Source organism: Halichoerus grypus, chromosome 4, assembly GCF_964656455.1.
Source record: "Halichoerus grypus chromosome 4, mHalGry1.hap1.1, whole genome shotgun sequence".
Taxonomy (NCBI): Eukaryota; Metazoa; Chordata; class Mammalia; order Carnivora; family Phocidae; genus Halichoerus; species Halichoerus grypus.
This window is the reverse complement of record NC_135715.1, coordinates 165,065,650-165,085,868: the sequence shown is the minus strand read 5'-3', so window position 1 is coordinate 165,085,868 and position 20,219 is coordinate 165,065,650. Positions and strand designations below refer to the sequence as shown.

Below are 20,219 nucleotides of genomic sequence, written 5' to 3'. Positions count from 1 at the left end.
AGTTTCTTCACCAGTCCTCACTCCCAACAGGAATCTGAGGCTCTCCTGCTCCCACACCTTTGGTCCTGCACTTCCCTTGTGTGCAACACACTTTTCCCCCTCCGACGTCTCCCCAAGTGGAAAGCATGCAGACACAGCAGACTCTGCCCTGCCCCTCTGGGCCCTCAGCAGCCACCTCAACACACTGCAGGCAGCTGACTGGGAAGACCCAGACTCCTGGTCTCAGGGCATGTTCTCTACCCAAGAGGAGGCACCAGAAGTACTCGAGAATTATTGCCCCAGAAACAGCCCTCAACCGACAACAGACTGGCAGTTGGTGGACAAAACTCCAGCTTCCTCGCCCCTCAGTTGGATGACATTCTGGGGAAGAATCCCCCAACTGCCAGGGTGCCCCCAGCAGGAATGAGCCACAGTGGGAAATCAGGTTTTTTTGGCTCCCTTCTCTTCCACATCTCACATCCCCACTCCCTGAAGGTATTTCCTGGAGTGTTTGCCTCAGGGTCTGCTACCTGGGCACCCAAAGGCAAGACAGCACCCTTTAAGATGAACATCAAATCCCGCCTTCCCCAGAAAACCTCCCCTCAGCGCCAAGGCCTCACTTCCTATCATGTTTTAATACTATTTGTATACATTTTAATCTCATTTTTCCTACTGTGGGTTCCCGAAGAGGAGAATTCTTTTACACAGCTCTGAATTCCCTGGGCTGCTCAGCACAGTATCTTATGCAAACAAGATACTCAGTAAATGTTGACTGAATGAAGAATAAATTAACCATAATAATCAGCACAAAAGTCAGGTTCTTTATTTAACCTAACCAAAACTACATCAGTGTAGCTGTTTTCTTCTTTCAAAAGCATTGCATGAACTACTTTTAATGAGCAAATTACTATGTGCATATATTTCTTTAAATCGGCATTTTCTAGGTATTCATCTCAAATCGAACACCCCTGATGCCCAGAAAAAATCAGAACAAAAACTTTTTCCTCAATCCAGAACTACCTTACTGAATGCATTACTTTGACGTTTACATTGTGCCTTTACACTTACTACTTCTTTGAGTGCATCCGTTTTCATATGGTGACAGTAAAACCACTTCAATCATCTGCATCCTTGCACCACCCCACCATTCTGCACACATTCATCAGTACACACCTCAAACCCCATTCCTGGGTGAAGGGAAACATCACTGCAAGTCAATGCAATGAGCTCTGCATAGAAGAGCACTGTAGTTGAGGTCTGTGTACTTCTCTCAGCTGGGCATGCTACGCTGATTTTCCTTTTCTGAGATTCCTGGTGGCTCAATGTCAAATATCACCACTACCTATGTATGTATCCCAAGGCCAAATCTCAATATGATCCAGTCTAGTGGTGTCTTCCCGTAGGGTTTGTTGGAGGGTACAGAAGGCTTAACCTTTGTTGGGGGGCCAGTTACCACTCCATGTTCTAGCCAACAGAGTATGTACATGAAAGGATGGGGCCGTATAGGACAAGCTTTGAACCCGAGATACAATTTTCCTAATAAGTGACATTGGAGAATGTCGCTGGAGCCTTGGACTAAGGGGTTTTCCCATGAGCCCGCAGAGGTAGACTGACTCAGCCTAGCTACCCAGTTCCAAGCAGAAGAGCTACCATAACAAGTATCTGAATATTTGTTCTGATTGCTAAGTGGAATCTAGAGGCACCAAGGGATTCCCCACCTTGCCCAGAAACAGATATGCTAGTGTGAGAAGCTCTCAAAACCTAGTTCCATCATTTTAGATAAAGCAACCCTATCTATTAATACCCAGATTATGGCCCAGTGGATGTCAGGTTCTGCCCAATGGTGCTCATTACCTTCAGTGTGTACTAACCACAGGCCCAACTATTCCTAATTTTTTCTTCAGTCCCCTTTCAGCAGGGAAAAGATCATACAGTACACCACTCTCTTCTCATCTACAAAGTCAGAAAAAATACTGACTGAAACAGAAGTGGACTTGTGCCGTTCTCATCAGGTCAGAACCTCAATGAGATCAATGACTCTATTCTTCAATGCTGAATCCCCCAACACACACAGACAGAAGAGACAGAGGGCTTTCTGATGACTCTTCTTTTAAGAACACTAATCCTATCAGATCAGGGATCCACCCTATAACTTAATTTAACCTAATTACCTCCTTATAGGCTCTATTTCCAAATACAGTCATGTTGGAGGTTAAGACTTCAATATAGGAATTTTAGAGAGACACAATTCAGTCCACAGCATTGAACCCACCCTTTCCAATAAGCAGACATGTATAAGTACCACACACCATCTCATTCAATCCTTACAACAACCTGCAGCTTAAGAAGAAAACTAAAGCTTAAGAAGTTAAGAATATATCCACACAATGGCATATTATTTATTTCTAGGAACTTCCTTATTTATTTATTTATTTATTCATGTATGTGAGAGAGAGAGCATGCGTGCGCACAAGGGAGGGTGGGGTAGAGGGAGAGAGAGAACCTTAAGCAGGCTCCACACCCAGTGAGGAGCCAATGCTGGTCTCGATCCCACAACTCCGAGATCATGACCCAAGCTAAAATGTAGAGTCAGACACTGAACCGACTGAGCCACCCAGGTGCCCCACAATGGCATATTATTTAATACAGAACCTTGAAAACATTATGCTAAGTAAAAGAGGCCAGTCACAAAAGGCTACAAGTTGTATGAATCCATTTATATGAAATGTCCAGAATAGGCAAATCCACAAAGACAAAAAGTAGATGAGTGGTTGCCAAGGGCTTGGGGAAGAGGGGAAAGGGAAATGTACAGGGTTTCTCTGTGGAGCAACAGAAATGTTCTGGAATTAGACAGTGATGTAATTGTACAAGTCTGTGAATAAAACAAAAACCACTGAATGGTACACTTTAAAGGAGTGAATTTTATGGCATGTGAGTTATTCAAGCTGTTATTAAAAAGAAGAAACTTGCCCAAGGTCACAAGGCTAGTAAATGGCAGCCCCCAGATTCAAACCCAGGTCTGTTTGATTCCAGAACCTGTGCTCTCAACCATTATGTAGCTCTGATTACTGTTACTCCCTAAAACATTTGCTGAAGACACCAGCAAATTTAATGGTAGGTAATACGGGCTTTGGCATAATTCCAATCACAAGTATGAAGGAGACAATCATTGGACTCCCCAGGACTTCCGAGGATCGATACACATTAAGCACTGTTAATCTAGTAAAGCTTTTTAAACATTCTGAACTTGGAAAAACAGTTATTCTAGAAGAAAAACAAAACAAAATTGAAAAGGGGAGTATCCTAAAAGGAAAATGACCAAAAGTCCTATGAGGCCACAGCTAGGATTTTTTGGGCTAAATAAAATGTAAATCCAATGGGGTGACGTCCATGCTTGCCCTCCAATGGCTTCCCACCAAACACATCTCCACGGATGATGGCCCTTCATGATCTAGCTACATGGCTTCCTCTCTGACCTCATCTCAGTCTACCTCCACTGCACTTACTGTCCCCACTGTCCTCAGCTTTCCAGCTTTGGTTGTGGCTCATCTTTGACGATCAGTTTCAGCTCAATGTCCCTCCTCTGACAGACCTTCTGGCTTCTGTGACATCCAAATCATGTTAGCCACCCCCACGTGCTGCCCCTCTGATCACATATGATCTGTCTTTATTTAGTGAACAAAGCTCCATGACGGGAGGTGGGGACCCTGCCCATCCTATTCCCAGCAGCATCAGCACCACTGCAGTCCCAGGCATACAACAGATGCTCGCTCAACATTTGGTGAACAAACCAATAAAACACACATCTCGGCCATGAGATGCCTCAGCAAGCCAGGGCCTCACTTGTCCAAACTATAAAAGTACAGAATCAAAAAGACTTCCCTCTCAGGAACCCACCTCAGGGTAGTCTTCACAAGCTGGTAGTCCAGGCCTGGTGAGTTCATTAACCATTTAGATTCTATGGCCACCGCTTCGATTAGTTTATGTTGATAACTGTATGCTTTCATTCCTTCACCCAGATTACATACTTAGCATATACCTTTTTCCTTTTCCATTCTCCAACAATTTTAAATTGTTTAAGCAGTGTGGCCACTCCATGATGGATATGAGATCCCTCTTTCCTCAAAAGCTCTTTCAGTTCCTCTGTGACTGATTTAAAAATTCTCCTTATTCTAACATGGATCAGACTTTTTAGTTAATCCCAGCCATTGAAAGTCACTTAAACTAGAGATGTACCCTGGTCCACACATATCATACTCTTATACAATTCCCCCATCTCTAGGTCATACCAGAATCGCACACTCATGCTGAGCTCAGAAGGCACGAGACTGCACAAGGAGATACCTCAGGAGTACAGACAGTTCTCATGCTTCCCTCCCACTGCATTTACTTTTCCCTACAGAGACCTCCATTTTCTCGCGGTTCAGTCCCTAAGCCTCCACCTGATCTCGTCTCCCTTCTTGCCCAACCCAGATCCTGATACTTAACTACCCAAGTTATTCACCAGTATTCAAAGAGCTGTGTCTCCACTCTTCTTCCCCTATGCTACCAGCAGAAAACCTGAGCCTTGATCCACAACCTGCCTCCTTTCCTTCCCTCACATGCTGCAGTGATGGAGCACCCCAGGTTAAGGAAAAAAAGAAAAAAAAAAAAAACACCATCAGGAAGAATGACTCAAAGACCAACATGTAACACATCATTTCTGATGACGGTTGCTCATACATTCTTCAACATGACCTTGGTAAGCTTCCTCACCCATCCCTCCCAGCAATTAGCCTAAATTTTCATCATTTTCCTCAAGCCTCAACCCACCCTCCCTGTCCATCCCAATCCCTATGGCAGATAACGCTGTCCTCAAGAAGGAAATCTCAAGAGGCATTTCCTGAATGCCATCCCTTCACCTGCAAACCAATCTCTACCTGCACACACCCACAGTCTGGGAGTGAACTCTCCCTCCTGGTTCAAAACTACATTCTGCCCTTGTGCTGTTGATCTCATCTCAGTCTCTGTCGCTTCATAGGTTCCTCTTCCTCTCCTCAACTCTTAACTATCCTCCCAGTTATGTTCTTGTTCTACCTACCCTCCCTGGGAAATCTCATTCACAACCATGCTGGTCATTAACATTATATGGAAATAACTCTCTACAATCCCCAGCCCCGATCTCTTCCCTGAGCTTCAGATTGTTACATCCACCTACCTCCTAGACATGGCCTCATGTATGTCCCAAACCCCTCAGTCAATTCCAATTTCACATCCTTTTCTCTTCAGCACTTAGCCAGTTGTTCCCTGTGCTGCCCATCTCAGCTGGATACAACATTCTGCCTAGCTATCCGATCAAGCCACCTGTCAACTTTAACTCTTCTTTCTGCCTTGTCATCCACATCAAAGCAATCCTAATGATTTTTATCAACTGAAGATTTCTTTTTTTAATATATTATGTTAATCACCATACATTACATCATTAGTTTTTGATGTAGTGTTCCATGATTCATTGTTTGCGTATAACACCCAGTGCTCCGTTCAATACGTCCCCTCTTTAATACCCATCACCAGGCTAACCCATCCCCCCACCCATCTCCCCTCTAGAACCCTCAGTTTGTTTCTCAGAGTCCATAGTCTCTCATGGTTCGTCTCCTCCTCCGATTTCCCCCCCTTCATTTTTCCCTTCCTACTATCTTTTTTTTTTTTTTTAACATATAATGTATTATTTGTTTCAGAGGTACAGGTCTGTGATTCATCAGTCTTACACAATTGACAGCGCTCACCATAGCACATACCCTCCCCAATGTCTATCACCCAGCCACCCCATCCCTCCCACCCCCCACCACTCCAGCAACCCTCAGTTTGTTTCCTGAGATTAAGAATTCTTCATATCAGTGAGATCATATGATATGTCTTTCTCTGATTGACTTATTTCACTTAGCATAATACCCTCTAGCTCCATCCACGTCGTGAGGTACCACAGCAACTGAAGATTTCTTGAGTGCATTCCCTCTCCATGCCTCTTAGCACTTTCTGAGAACAGGACTTCTGTTTATTACCCTTACTTCATTTTTCAGACTCCAGGAGATAATGGCGAAGCTCTTAAGCATGACATACAAGATCTTCCATGACTTGAGCTGTCTCTGGGCCTACCTATCCTGACTTATGTCCCTCTGCCTCAACCTTGTAATTTACCATGAAGTTCAACGAAAATCTCATGCTTCCTTAACATGCCACACAGCAACCTGTGCCTGCCTCCTTAGTACACACTCTTCCCTCTATCTAGACACAACTCTCCATTTCCTCCCCCCTTCCCGCCCATCCCCAACACTTCTCCTCATGAACTCCTGCCCTCCAAGATTTAGCTCAACCATCACCATTTCCAGGATGACTTTTCACACTACTCCTGCCTGCAGAGCTGCCTCTTTAGTGCTCTCATAGCACCCCATGTTTATCTCTAGCACAACAAATCTCACATAAATCTCTTCTAAAATTATATATTTATCTATCAACGTTTCCCGACTAGACTATAAGCTCCTCAGGGCAAGGGCCACTCAGAGTAGGTGCTCAACTTGATTCCTCTGCATGTTAAATACTAGTGGTAAATAATGTTCTGAGGTGTCTTCAGACCTCTATGTCCAATGGACATCCCATGTGAGCCTTCCTCAGTTATGTGACTGGGGGGCTCTGCTGTGGCCGTGATGTCTTCATGTTCAAAACACATGGCGATGTTGGTTGCTATCACCACCCTTCAGTCTGGAATGAGTCTCCATTGCAGTAAGAGTTAAAGGAATAGAGGGCCTTAAACAAACTAAAATTAGCCATTCCTTGCTACTCAACATAGTCTAAGGTTCGGCAAGACAAATCTCTTGGGCAGGTACGGTGCTGACACAGCAGGGTGAAAAGACATTCAACCAATGCTCAGCAGACTCAAAGAGGAAAACCTGCAACACCTTTACCACAGGAAATTCTGAGTTCTGCTGATTCACTCTGACTTAAAGCTGCAATAACACTTGAGTAAGGAGCACCCAGGCTGACTCTGCATTTTTTTCCTGCAGAGCTCACAGAATTTGGCGTACAAGAAATTTAAGAGTTGTTCTTTATATTCCTTTGTAATTTCTCAGATATTGACTGTGGTCACCTACGTTATAGTGTCTGATAGCACTACATGGTACTTTTTTGGCAAAGATGCAGTCCTAGTCAAAATACTGCTAAGAATTTAAAATACTGACTGGAGCTCCCTCAACTACAGAAAACCATACAGGAAATCTCTTTCACCAAAGAAAGGCTCACTGCTAGCTCATTTAGAGGCTAAAGAGTCCTGCTTTAGTAAATAGCTCTTGTTCGTGCTTTGTACAAAGATATCTGTACAACTGGTTCCAACTTAGGAAACAGCATTTAAATATCAACATAAACACATGCTCAGAGAAAAACTGGGTAAATTTTTATCAGGACCAAATCTCTAAGAAACCATATTAGAGAAAATTACGAAGCAAAGAACCTTCTCAACATCGGTATTGCAAGTTATCCTTTTCTTTGTTCTTCGTACAGAAGCTATGTGAATTGCATAATGAAAAGTAAAATGGAAGAAATTTCTAGACTGAAGTCTAATTATACTTGAGTCAGTAATTTATCATGCTTCCTATATATAGTAGTGATTATAGTTAACATTTAATTAACTAGCATTACTTCAAATATTTATTCCATTTAAAATCATAATACCTAAGTACTATATTTGAGATATTTAAACAAGTTAAATGTTAAATGCCTTTTCTTTCAGGAAAAGAAAAAAAAGACAGAATTAACTTCAGACTTTTATATTTTTCTTTAAGTGCATATGATATAATCTGCTAGGAAATATCAGTTGCTTCAACAAAGACACTATTTTGACTAAACCATCATCATGAAGTAAAGTTTCATTGCACTTGCTTCTTAGCAGCATTATAACTAAATACTTACTTGTTCAGTGTGAGGTCAAGAATGAATTTGGAGCCAAAGGCTTCAATCTGGAAGCTTGCCTGGGCCAGATGGACAGCCTATGGATTCAAAGAGACAGAAAGAACCTTAGCTTACTTTCCTGTCTTTAAAGCTGATTATATTGATATCAATGATATTAAATAAGAAAAACATTTTTATGGATTGACGCACTTCTTTTGGGATCCTTATGTAACAATCCATTTCTTTAAAAAGCTGCTAGGTGCATTGTCGTGGCTTCACTTGGAAGACGTAAATATCTGTGTAGCAAGGAACTAATAAAAGACAATGAACCCATTGTGATAAAAATCAAGAGCATATTCAGCTGGACTTTCAAAGTGACTATGATGAATTATGCAAAAGTCTGACTAATTAAGGCTTGATTTCAGCCTATTTTGTGCACAAAGCTAACCAATTCTTTCTGCACACCTAAGTGAAAAATCATGTCAGCACTCTGCTCTTCATCAGAAATTGGAACTTTCTCTAAATGGTGTATCAGCAGAATGTGGCAGTAAAATGCAAAAGCATAACCTTTTACCTTCAGAAAGCACTTAGAACCTTGCCCTTTGAGAATACTCAGAGTTTCTGTCCCCCTTTAAAAGTCACACATTTACAAATACTGTCGTTATTGTACCTTAACTCAAAATACAAAGATAATCTCATCTAAAGATGAGTCATATGTACTAGGTGTTAAAGATTTGTTTAGTTCACGGAGTATCTTGAAAAATGTAAATTAACAAATCAATGTAGTTTTGTTAAAGTACCACCCAAGATAAAATTCTCCTTTATCCCCAACCAGAAAAAAAAAAAAAAAGAAAGAAAGTAAAACAACCGAACAAAGAAGGATAAACGCAACACCTACACTCACTCCCTCTCCCTGCTCACAAATATCCTTCCTGCAGACTTCATTCCTAAGGTACGGTGATGTCACAAATCATCTAAGAAGTGGTCCCCAGCCAAGCACAACTACTGATGGGATAATCACTATCATAACCAAAACACAAAATAAAAAGGAAATTAACAAGTATTAAATTTTAAATACAAAGCAGTGAGAAAGAAAGAGCCCAAATCCCTGACACCTCGGCAGACCACGCCAAACCCCAAACAATCACGGAGAACAGGGTCATCATACTTGATCTGGGCTTCCCGCATCCAGACATCTACATGACAGAGAAAGAAATTTCTCTCTTGTTAAACGAGGTCTCCATCATCTGCAGCAGAACCTCTATCTTCTGACACAAGTATCATATACTCTTTAACCTAAATTCATTCTGTGTCTTGAAGCCTTAATTTTTGCATGAAGATTTTGATGAATAATTTGTACAAGGGGAAAAATTTTTTCATTTCTGGGTCCCAAAAGTGTAAAAAAAAAAAGCAAAACTTACTTCCTGAGGAATAAGATAGGCCCTTAGGCATATTCTCTATTAAGAATATTAAACAGCAAAGAAGAGTTCATTAATGCCACCGTGGCCTTAAAAAGGTGATAAATGTACCTCCTTGAGCAACTTTATAAACACTAAAAAGAACCTGACAGTAACCACTAAAAGGCTGTTCTAACACCAAATAAGCAATGAGACAAATACAAACCGCAACAAAAGCCTGTTGTAAAATAAAGTAGCCGATAGGAACCACTTACCCCATGTTCTAGACACAATTTGATTGTCATTAAATAAGTTGATAGTGAGTCAATGTGACAAGATTCAGTTTAATAGAATTTAATGAAGGACCCAGCAAATAACATTAATATTGGGATTTTCCTTTTTTTTTTTTTTTTTTTTTAATCCATTCACTCCCCACACAGGTGGTAAGTCCCACTGTGTGCATAAAGGGGGCCGGGACACAGCCCCTGTCTTCTAGGGTGCTGCTGTCTCCAGGGAAGCAGGGAGAGCTGAGAGCCTCAGTGGGCCTCAGGGGCCACAGGAACCAAGACTTCACTGACAAGGTGCAGTTTGAAGAAAATTCCAAAAGATGACTAAGAATCCACCTGCCAGGAGAAGAGAAGACGTTCAGGGCATGGGGGAGAACATTTGCAAAAATAGATTTAAAAATCAATATGGGAAAAAAAAGCCTTTTTTAATTTTTTAAAAATTAATATGGCCTATAAAGAAAACAGCTTTTGGAGGAAAGGTCAAATACTGAATCTGAAAAGGTGGACTTTGTGTGATGTGCTCAATGACCTGTCTGATCACACAGACAGACGTGTGGCCAAGATAGCAAGCTTGCCTCTAAATGTGCCCCCTGCTTACTCTGCACGGTGTCTGGCACATGACCTATCATCACCACCATCACCAGTACCAGCACCACCACCACCAGCACCAGCACCATTACCACCATCACCACCAGCACCAGCACCACCACCATCATCACCAGCACTAGCACCAGCACCACCACCACTAGCACCAGCACTAGCATCATTACCACCACACCATCACCACCACCACCAGCACCATTACCACCATCACCACCAGCACCAGCACCACCACCATCATCACCAGCACTAGCACCAGCACCACCACCATTAGCACCAGCACTAGCATCATTACCACCACACCATCACCACCACCACCAGCACCATTACCACCATCACCACCAGCACCAGCACCAGCACCATCATCACCAGCACTAGCACCAGCACCACCACCACCAGCACCATTACCACCATCACCACCACCACCAGCACCATTACCACCATCACCACCACCACCAGCACCACTACCACCAGCACCACCAGCACCAACACCACCATCACCACCATCACCAGCACCAGCACTAGAACCATTACCACCATCACCATCATCACCACCACCACCACCACCAGCACCACCAGCACCACCACTAGCACCAGCACTAGCACCATTACCACCACACCATCACCACCACCACCATCACCATTACCACCATCACCACCACCAGCACCACTACCACCAGCACCACCAGCACCAACACCACCATCACCACCATCACCAGCACCAGCACTAGAACCATTACCACCATCACCATCATCACCACCACCACCACCACCAGCACCACCAGCACCACCACCACCACCAGCACTAGCACCATTACCACCATCACCAGCACCACCAGCACCACCAGCACCAGCACCACCACCAGCACCACCAGCACCACCAGCACCACCAGCACCAGCACCATTACCACCATCACCAGCACCACCAGCACCACCAGCACCAGCACCACCACCACCACCACCAGCACCACCAGCACCACCACCACCATCAGCACCAGCACCATCACCACAAGCATCAACACCACCATCACCACCACTACCAGCACCAGCACCACCAGCACCACCACCACCACCACCATCAGCACCAGCACCATCACCACAAGCATCAACACCACCATCACCACCACTACCAGCACCAGCACCACCAGCACCACCACCACCACCAGCATCAGGACCACCACCATCAGCACCAGCACCATTACCACCATCACCAGGACCACCAGCACCACCACCACCACCAGCATCAGGACCACCACCATCAGCACCAGCACCATTACCACCATCACCAGCACCACCAGCACCAGCACCACCAGCATCAGGACCACCACCATCAGCACCAGCACCATCTCCACCAGCACCAGCACCACCAATAACGACATTATGATGCAAACGTATTGACAGATTATTCTCCACAACAACTGAAACAATCACAATGCCATCAACATCATCCCTGTTTCTCCACGGGGAAAGAAAAAATCTGACTGTAGTCCCTTAATCAGTAAGAAGGTTTTAACATTTTAACTGATTGTAATGCAAAGAGGCAGCACATTTTCCTATAAAATGATTGAAGATTTCCTCCAGCATTCATCTTCCTTGCACATACCTCAAAGAGAACTGGTATATTCATCTGATATATTTGTATCCATGTTAAGAAATTTCAATACAAGGGTATATGTTATTTTTCTTATGTTCTGTTTTCTCTTTCTGTTGCTATCCATTCAGCATTTGTACAGAGTATAGGTTCTTCTCTATATCGAAATAAATACCTGACAAATGCTACCTTTCTCTAGCATTGTTACTTCTGCTCTGTCTTAGACATGATTAAAGTAGCTTCTAACTTCTGGAATCTCTGCCATTCCATATCCATTGATCATGTTTTATTTAACAAAATACTATGCAGTTTTGATAACTGTCAAATTTAAATATGTTTTCAAATCAGGTAAAATGAGTCCTCGTCATTATTGTTTTCCAAATTACATTTTTGGATATTCTTTGTTTTTACTTCATATTAACCTACTTCTTCCAAATGACTGAAAAAATTAGAAGAATGGCCAAGATGAGTAGAAAGCTTCATAATACGCAGCCACATCACTTAGTTTATTAAATATTTTAGAGATGACTAACTGACCAGGACCACTGAAACCCCTGAAAATACAAAGACTACTTCAAGTATTGCTCTTCTTTTACAAAGAAGGAACAGTCCAATGAGGTTTAGAAATGTGTTTAGTAATACATAATTGGATCCTAGGAATACTTCAGAGAAAAGTTCATGAACCACACATAAGATCATAATGGGTTATTTTCTCCTTTGGGATATCTGTTAAATAGACTTGATGACTAACACTTGATTTTACAAGGACAGTCACTGTAATAGCACTGGGGGAAGAATGCTGGGTTTTACAGTCGAAGAGCATCATTTCACGACAAGAATAAGCACAGCCCTGGGCTCAGAATTACCACCCTGAAGGGCTGAGAACAGCTGTTGCCTAAGCACCTTGATATTTTTCTTTTGACTCAGATTCTGGCACAGGGAAATTACAGGAGCTATATAAACAAAAACAACTAAACTCAATTATATACACAAACCTCCTTCACTGAAGAGCAATTTACACATTTAACAATGTGTTTTTGTTTTTCTAGTTTTGTTTTTTTTTTTCCTTTTAGGAGATGGCACCTAATGGTATCATGTTAAATAACTTTAGAAGACTGTCAGGTTCCCCAGTGAAGACTAGCTTAGCAGCTTATCATCAAGCAATGTTACAATATTGAGCAATCGTGTACATTACATAAGCTGAAGACACACTGTTACATTTTCTTGGGACTTACATTCTAGAACAGTTGACATTAATATGGACATGAAGACAAGAGAAAAGGATGACTCTCTCTACTTATAGAAATAGAAATCAGGCATTTCCAGAGTACATATGTTTTCATGCAAAAATGCCTCACACATAATGAGTGTTCAATCAGTATTCTTTACTACTTGGCAAGGTCCCTGCGTCCTACAGAGTGCACACATAACCGAAACTAAATATAGGGAGTGGAAAGTTGACACTTTCCCAGAATTCAGAAAATATTATGAGACTGAATGTCATAATTCAGTTAGAAAGTGAGCAACTTGAATTAAGGTATCAAAGCGATCAATCACAACATCCTCTGAGCAAGTGATGTACTTTAGTATGCTCTGTAAGGTACATGGTTTGGGAAACAGAAGAAAATTTGGAAGAAGTTTTCCTGCTCTTAAGATAGATTCAGTTTATTTAGGGAGACACTCATTTAAGTAAGGGAGAAAACATAGATGGAGTAGCATATCAATAAAACAAGCAATGTTTTACAAATGGACTGCAGAAGCCCTGAAGACAATGAAGCAGGCCTAAGCAGACATCGGTAGGATCATTCCAGCACTGCTTTCGAAAGAAGAAGGTTGTGGGCTTCTAGGAAAGAAGGTGCTAGAAAGATCACAATGTTGTAATTAGAGTTAGAACCCAAGATTAATGAACTGTTTTTCCAACTGGAAAGAATCATGGAAAAAGTAAAACAGCTAAATAGCTGATTATTAGTGAGACTGTAGGTAATTTTTTTCTTATTTTTCTTCCCTCACATCTATAATATTGTTCATTCTATGTTCATTAAAATATTTTATTTATAGTGAGTGTGTGTCTGCATCTGTGTGTATAAACCATAACTTTTTCAGGAACTGTTTTCCTCTTCCTTTATCTTTCTGCTTAGGATTTTTTCCCCCAACTCTTGATTTTTCAATAGACCCTCCAAGAGTTTCTACTCCTTTCTCTTCAAATATAGTGGGGAAAGTTCACAGAATCTCAAATACCACTTTCTTTTGAGTTTCAGGACATTTTATGGCGTTTCAGAGAAGGTGGATTTGGGAATTCACTGACTAAGAAGGAAGAGAACAGCTAATCATATCCTAGAAGGAGCCCGCTTCGTTGTAATGGGTTGAGTTGTTGAAGGAAGAAGCTCCACTATGGAGCCTTGAATCAACTTGGTTACATAGAGTGGTTTTCTCCTCTTTCTGCATCATAGGAGACCCAGAATCCAGTGACCTGAATAATTAAATTCCAATAAGAAATAATCAAGTTTAAACTGGAATAAATTTGAGGAAAACACATCCCTTTCTTTAGATCATACAGGCTTTTCTGTAAATAACTAATCTGGGTCTATCCCACACACAGCTAAAGAAACATAGAAATCTAGCTTGTGGATCTTTTTCCTGTACAATGTAAAAACTCAAATATGTAAATGTATCTTAGGAGTTTGAAAGTCCAAAAGGAAACACCAATTGACCATTTTTAATTACACCTGATTCCAATCCTAAATTTGCACATTGGTGATCACCAATATGATTGAGACTTTCATATATAATAAAAATAAGAATGTCCTAGGGGCACCTGGGTGGTTCAGTGAGTTGAGCGTCCAATTCTTGATTTTGGCTCTGTTCATGATCTTGGGATCGTGAGATCAAGCCCCACATCCGGCTCTGTGCTGAGCATGGAGCCTGCTTGCAAGGATTCTCTCTCTGTAGCCCTCTTTCCCTCCCCCTGCTAGCACATGCTCTTTCTCTCTCAATAACTAAAAAAATAATGCCCTATATTTCTTGTGTTTTAATTATCTCAACCAATCAGAATAATATGGCACCCTGTGCAGTTAAGTTAGTAGACAGAGGTTTTGAAATTTTTTTTTTTTTAAGATTTTATTTATTTGCGAGAGAGAGGATGAGAGACAGAGAGCATGAGAGGGAGGAGGGTCAGAGGGAGAAGAAGACTCCCTGCTGAGCAGGGAGCCTGATGTGGGACTCGATCCCGGGACTCCAGGATCATGACCTGAGCCGAAGGCAGTCGCTTAACCAACTGAGCCACCCAGGCGCCCAGTAGACAGATGTTTTGATTGTCCTTTTATAGAAGAAAAACATTTTTGGAAGGCACACAGAAGTTAAATGATTTTTTTGTTCAAGGTCACACATCAAAGGAAGAACGATGAAGCGTCGGCTTCAGTTCAGTGAGAAAAAGTGCCAAGTTCATGGCAGAAGTCCTTATCCCTCCAAACCTCAATGTTTTCTGTCATTAAAATATAAATAATAATAGTTTACCAACAGGATGAGGATGAGGATTAAATTATATAATAATGTAACAGAAAGTTCCTAGAAAAGTTTGGCCACATGGAAAGAGCTCAATAATTTAGGAAGAAGGGGGCAAAGTAGGAGGAGAAAGGGCAAAAAAGAGGAAGAAAACTATATTAATGTTTTGGAAAGGTTATCAGTCACTTCCACCTTAAAAGTTCCCTCTCAGTAGAGCTGGCCACCTTCTAGAAAACCCAATGAGCATCTATACTCTGCAAAATTTGCAAATTTTATGTTTTTTATTGCTAATTACCATTAGGCATTATGCTTTGACTTTGTTCAAGTTGTCATGTCTTTAAAATAATATGAATCATTTTCCTGAGATGTGGAACAGCTGCAAATGTTACATGAAGGCAATTTTGCAAATTAAGGTAATTTGCTGAAAATTCTTCCCAAGATGCATTTAAATAGGTAGCTTGTGGGAGAGAATATCATCATGTTTCCTTCTAGCATGTTCCAATTCACCAGATTACTGGTTAACCCATTAACAAATTTGCATTGAATCCCAACCTTGTGTGAGATAATGGGGCCGATGTAAAGATAGAGAAGAATTAGTATTTATATCAAAGTTTATAATGTAGTAAGGAGAAGGAGATGAGAAACCACAAACAGTAAGAAATATAATACTTCAATTAAATAACAATAATGATGAATATTATTTGTAAAGATGCCACGTACAACTTAAGCATGATTAATTGCCCCATCTAATATTAACAGGTGTACGGTATGGGTAACAAGTGCATTAAATTTAAGGGGCCAGAACGCTAAAGGCTGCAGACAGCTGAGAAAAGCTTCCCGGAGGGGCGCCTGGGTGGCTCAGTCGTTAAGCGCCTACCTTTGGCTCAGGTCATGATCCCAGAGTCCTGGGATCGAGCCCCGCATCAAGCCCCACATCCGGCTCCCTGCTTAGCAGGAAGCCTGCTTCTCCCTCTGCCCCTCCCCCTGCTTGTGTTCCCTCTCTCGCTGTGTCTCTCTCTGTCAAATAAATAAATAATCTTTTAAAAAATATATAAATAAAAAAAATAAAATTCCTCCTGGCCAGCCAAAGAAGAGAAGCTAATAATATTTGGGAGCGGGCTCTTTTTAGTCCCAAAGAGCCACACCAAGATCTTCCTTAGTGATCATTTAGTAACCCAGAAGAACTCTGGAAAAATGTATCTTCAGTGACAAAGCATCTTTGGACATTTCTATGAATTGTCTCCCATACATTTATCCCTAATGATTAATGTTTGCTGGATATTAAGCTCACAGTGCCAACTCGAGAGAGATGAAATCATAAGCCTCTAGAGCTCTTGCTATTTGAAAATGGGCAAATCATTAAAAGTATCACTACAGCTATATTATTTAGCTTTCATATATTTTCTGAAAGACGAGTAAAATACAACTATGACAACAGTTACCATGGAAACCGTTTCTTGCTGCTGCCTTCCTGAATAGTAACATTTAATTTGATGCATTAATCTAGTAGCTGAGGTGTGATTCACCTTTTTTTCTCATCAATTCCTACATCACCAAACCGCACAACCCCAAGGAGTGATTCTCTCTCTGCTAACACTCTTTGTCACAAAGTGAGAACGTATTTTGTCCTTCTAGCCAGAATTATTGAACACGCATTAAATAATTTAAATAAAAGAATAGAAATAGAGTATAAGTTTTAAAAAACAAACAACACCAAGCTCCATGCTGAATGTCTGTGACTCATTACCTGACAGATTTTTAAATTTGCTTATATAACATTAATACTACCCTGAAAGAAAAAAAGCTCCTGTAAGGCAGCACTCCATGAGGAGCCCTATTTTCCTTGTCTGTCCACTCTGGTCCTTGGAATGCTAGCTACAAGAGCCTAGTGGGCTCAAATATCTATCCAGAGCAAAAGAAAATTCTTTAACTTGGATCTTTATGATGACCACATAAGGATTAGTTAATAATGAATGAGTCTGAAATACAAAAAGAAAATTATGATAGAGTAATTACACAGTCCACTTGAGCATTTATATCCAGCAAATCACAAATGATATAAATTCAAATATTAATTTCTAGTTTTCCTCACTAAGAAACTACTGAAAATGTATAACCAAGGGAAGCTAAACAGACCTGTCCAGACCAGATCTCTGGTCTCTTGAGATATTTTGATTCTATTGACCTTCATTGGTGTGTCTCCCACTATTCTTGCTCAGAGCTGATTTGTGTTGGGCTCTCTCTACCAACACCATTATTTCTATTTGAAGAAATTTCTCAGGCTACACTTATAAGTTCATCAGAAATACACAGCTGTGTGACGATGGTATTCCTAAGAGGTCTTTGTTTTCCTTAACTACTCTCTGCAAGATATGCGTCACAAGTTGTGTTACTGGGTTGATCCTCCTTTTGTATACAGGGACCCAGCTCCATCTACGTTTATGGATTAGAGAGAGTTCTGTGTTTTCTGGTTCTCAGTTGTGTCTGGTTCTGTCCTTTGCTCTGAATTCTGACCTTAGTTATGGCCATGGATGCAGTGCATTCTGCCCTTTTGTATGGTAAGAGTAACTTTCAAATGAGGGGCCAACCCAAAAATGGATTTTCTAATTTTACAAACATGCAGGTGCCATTAGACTTCCTAAATAACACTATTAAGACCTATTCCTGGACATAGAGCCTCACAATTATCATGCAACATAATTTTACTCAAAACAGGCATAAGTGTGCTACACATACTTTACTCAAAGCTAGAGATGGAAAAATTAATATTGATGTGACCTCATTTTCTCTAACATTCATCTTTCACAGAATTCTGCAAAATGCCAACCATTCAGCATATAGTCATGTAATTTTTAAAGCTATAACATTTAGAATATTGACAGTAACACAGAATATCATGCCCATTTTGGTAAGCAAATGATAGATCTCACCATGTCTACAGAATGTTTTAGGTTCATTAAAACTCCATTTTAACTTCCAAACAAGAACCCAGAATTACACGGAATCTTGAAGACATATAAAAATAAAAGTAGTACTTTGGAATATATCTATTGCCTCAGATCACATGCTACCTCATTAGCATCTACATCATATATGAAATAATTTACTAATTCAACAAATAATTATTGTGTCTACCATGTTCCAAGCAGAAACCCTGGTTTTTTGGAGTTTGCATTTTAGTGTGTGTTGGGGGCAGTAGGGAGTAATACAATCAACAAATAAATTAGATGATGATAAATTAGGTGATAAATTCTACAGATAAAAAGAGAGAAATTGACAGTAATACAACAATAGTAAGGGACTTTAACATCCCACTTACATCAATAGGTAGATCATCCAGACAGAAGAGATCAACAAGGAAACAATGGCTTGAACAACACATTAGACCAGATGGACTTAACAAATATAGACAGAACATTCCATCCAAAAACAGCAGAATACATATTCTTTTCAAGTGCACATGGAACATTCTCCAGGATAGATCACATGTTAGGCTACAAAACAAATCTCAGTAAGTTTAAGAACTGAAATCATATCAAGCATCTTTTCTAACCACAGCAGTCTAAAACTCGAAATCAATTATAAGAAAAAAACTAGAAAAACAAAAACACATGGAGGTTAAACAAGATGCTATTAAAAAACAACTCATCAATGAAGAAATCAAATAAAAAATAAAAAAATACTTGGAGACAAATGAAAATGAAAACACAACAGTCCAATCTTTGGGACACAACAAAAGCAGTTCTACGAGAGAAATTTATAGTGATTCAGGTCTACCTCAAGAAACAAGAAAAATCTCAAATAAACAATCTAACCTTACACCTAAAGGAACTAGAAAAAGAACAAACAAAGCCTAAAGTTAGTAGAAGAAAGGAAATAATAAAGATTAGAGCAGAGGAGCACCTGTCTCAGTCAGTAGAGCATGTGACTCTCAATCTCAGGGTTGTGAGTTCAACCCCCCCTTAGGCACAGAGCCTACTTAAAAAAAAAAAAGAAAAAGATTAGAGCAGAAATAAATAAGATAGAGACTAAAAAAATAATGGAAAAGATTAATGAAACCCAGAGGTGCTTTTTTTAAAAGATAAACAAAATTGATAAACCTTCAGCTAGACTCATCAAGAAAAAATAAGAGAGGTCTCAAATAAAATCAGAAATGAAGGAAGAGAAATAACAACTGACATCCAATAATACAAAGAATTATAAGAGAATACTATAAAAAATTATATGCCAACCAATTGGACAAACTAGAAGAAATGGGTAAATTCCCAGAAATATACAATCTTCCAAAACCGAATCAGGAAGAAATAGAAAATTTGAACGGAGTGATTACTAGTAATAAAACTGAATCAGTAATCAAAAAATTCCCAACAAACAAAAGTCCAGGACCAGATGGATTCACATGTGAACTCTACCAAACATTTAAAGAAGAGTTAATGCCTTTTCTTCTCAAACTATTCCAAAAAATAAAAGGGGAGGGAAAACTTTCAAATTCCAAATTCCAAAACCAGATTTACCCTGAGGCCAAAACCAGACAAAAATACGACCAAAAAAGAGAACTACAGGTCAATATCCCTGATGAACACAGATGCAAAAATCCTCAACAAAATATTAGCAAGCTGAATTCAACAATACATTAAAAGGATCATTCACCACAATCAGGGGATTTATTCCAGAGATGCAAGGATGGTTCAATATTCCACAAATCAATCAATGTGATACATCACATTAACAAGAGGAAGGATAAAAACCATATGATCACCTCAACAGATGCAGAAAAAGCATTTGACAAGATTGAATATCCATCCATGATAAAAACTCTCAACCAAGTAGGTCTAGAGGGAACATACTTCAACATAATAAAGACCATATATGAAAAACCCACATCTAACATCATACTCAATTGTGAAAAATGGGAGAGCTTTTCCTCTAAGATCAAGAGCAAGA

At 40.4% G+C, this 20,219-nt stretch overlaps 1 protein-coding gene across 1 annotated transcript in view; it reads right to left on the bottom strand.

The window, feature by feature from the left end:
- Positions 1 to 20,219, bottom strand: part of ADAM23 (ADAM metallopeptidase domain 23) — a 174,106-nt gene that overhangs the window by 122,488 nt on the left and 31,399 nt on the right. The window contains exon 3 of the mRNA XM_036107978.2: positions 7,921 to 7,997. Within this exon, the coding sequence (XP_035963871.1) occupies positions 7,921 to 7,997 (77 nt within the window). The remainder of the gene's footprint in view (positions 1 to 7,920; positions 7,998 to 20,219) is intronic.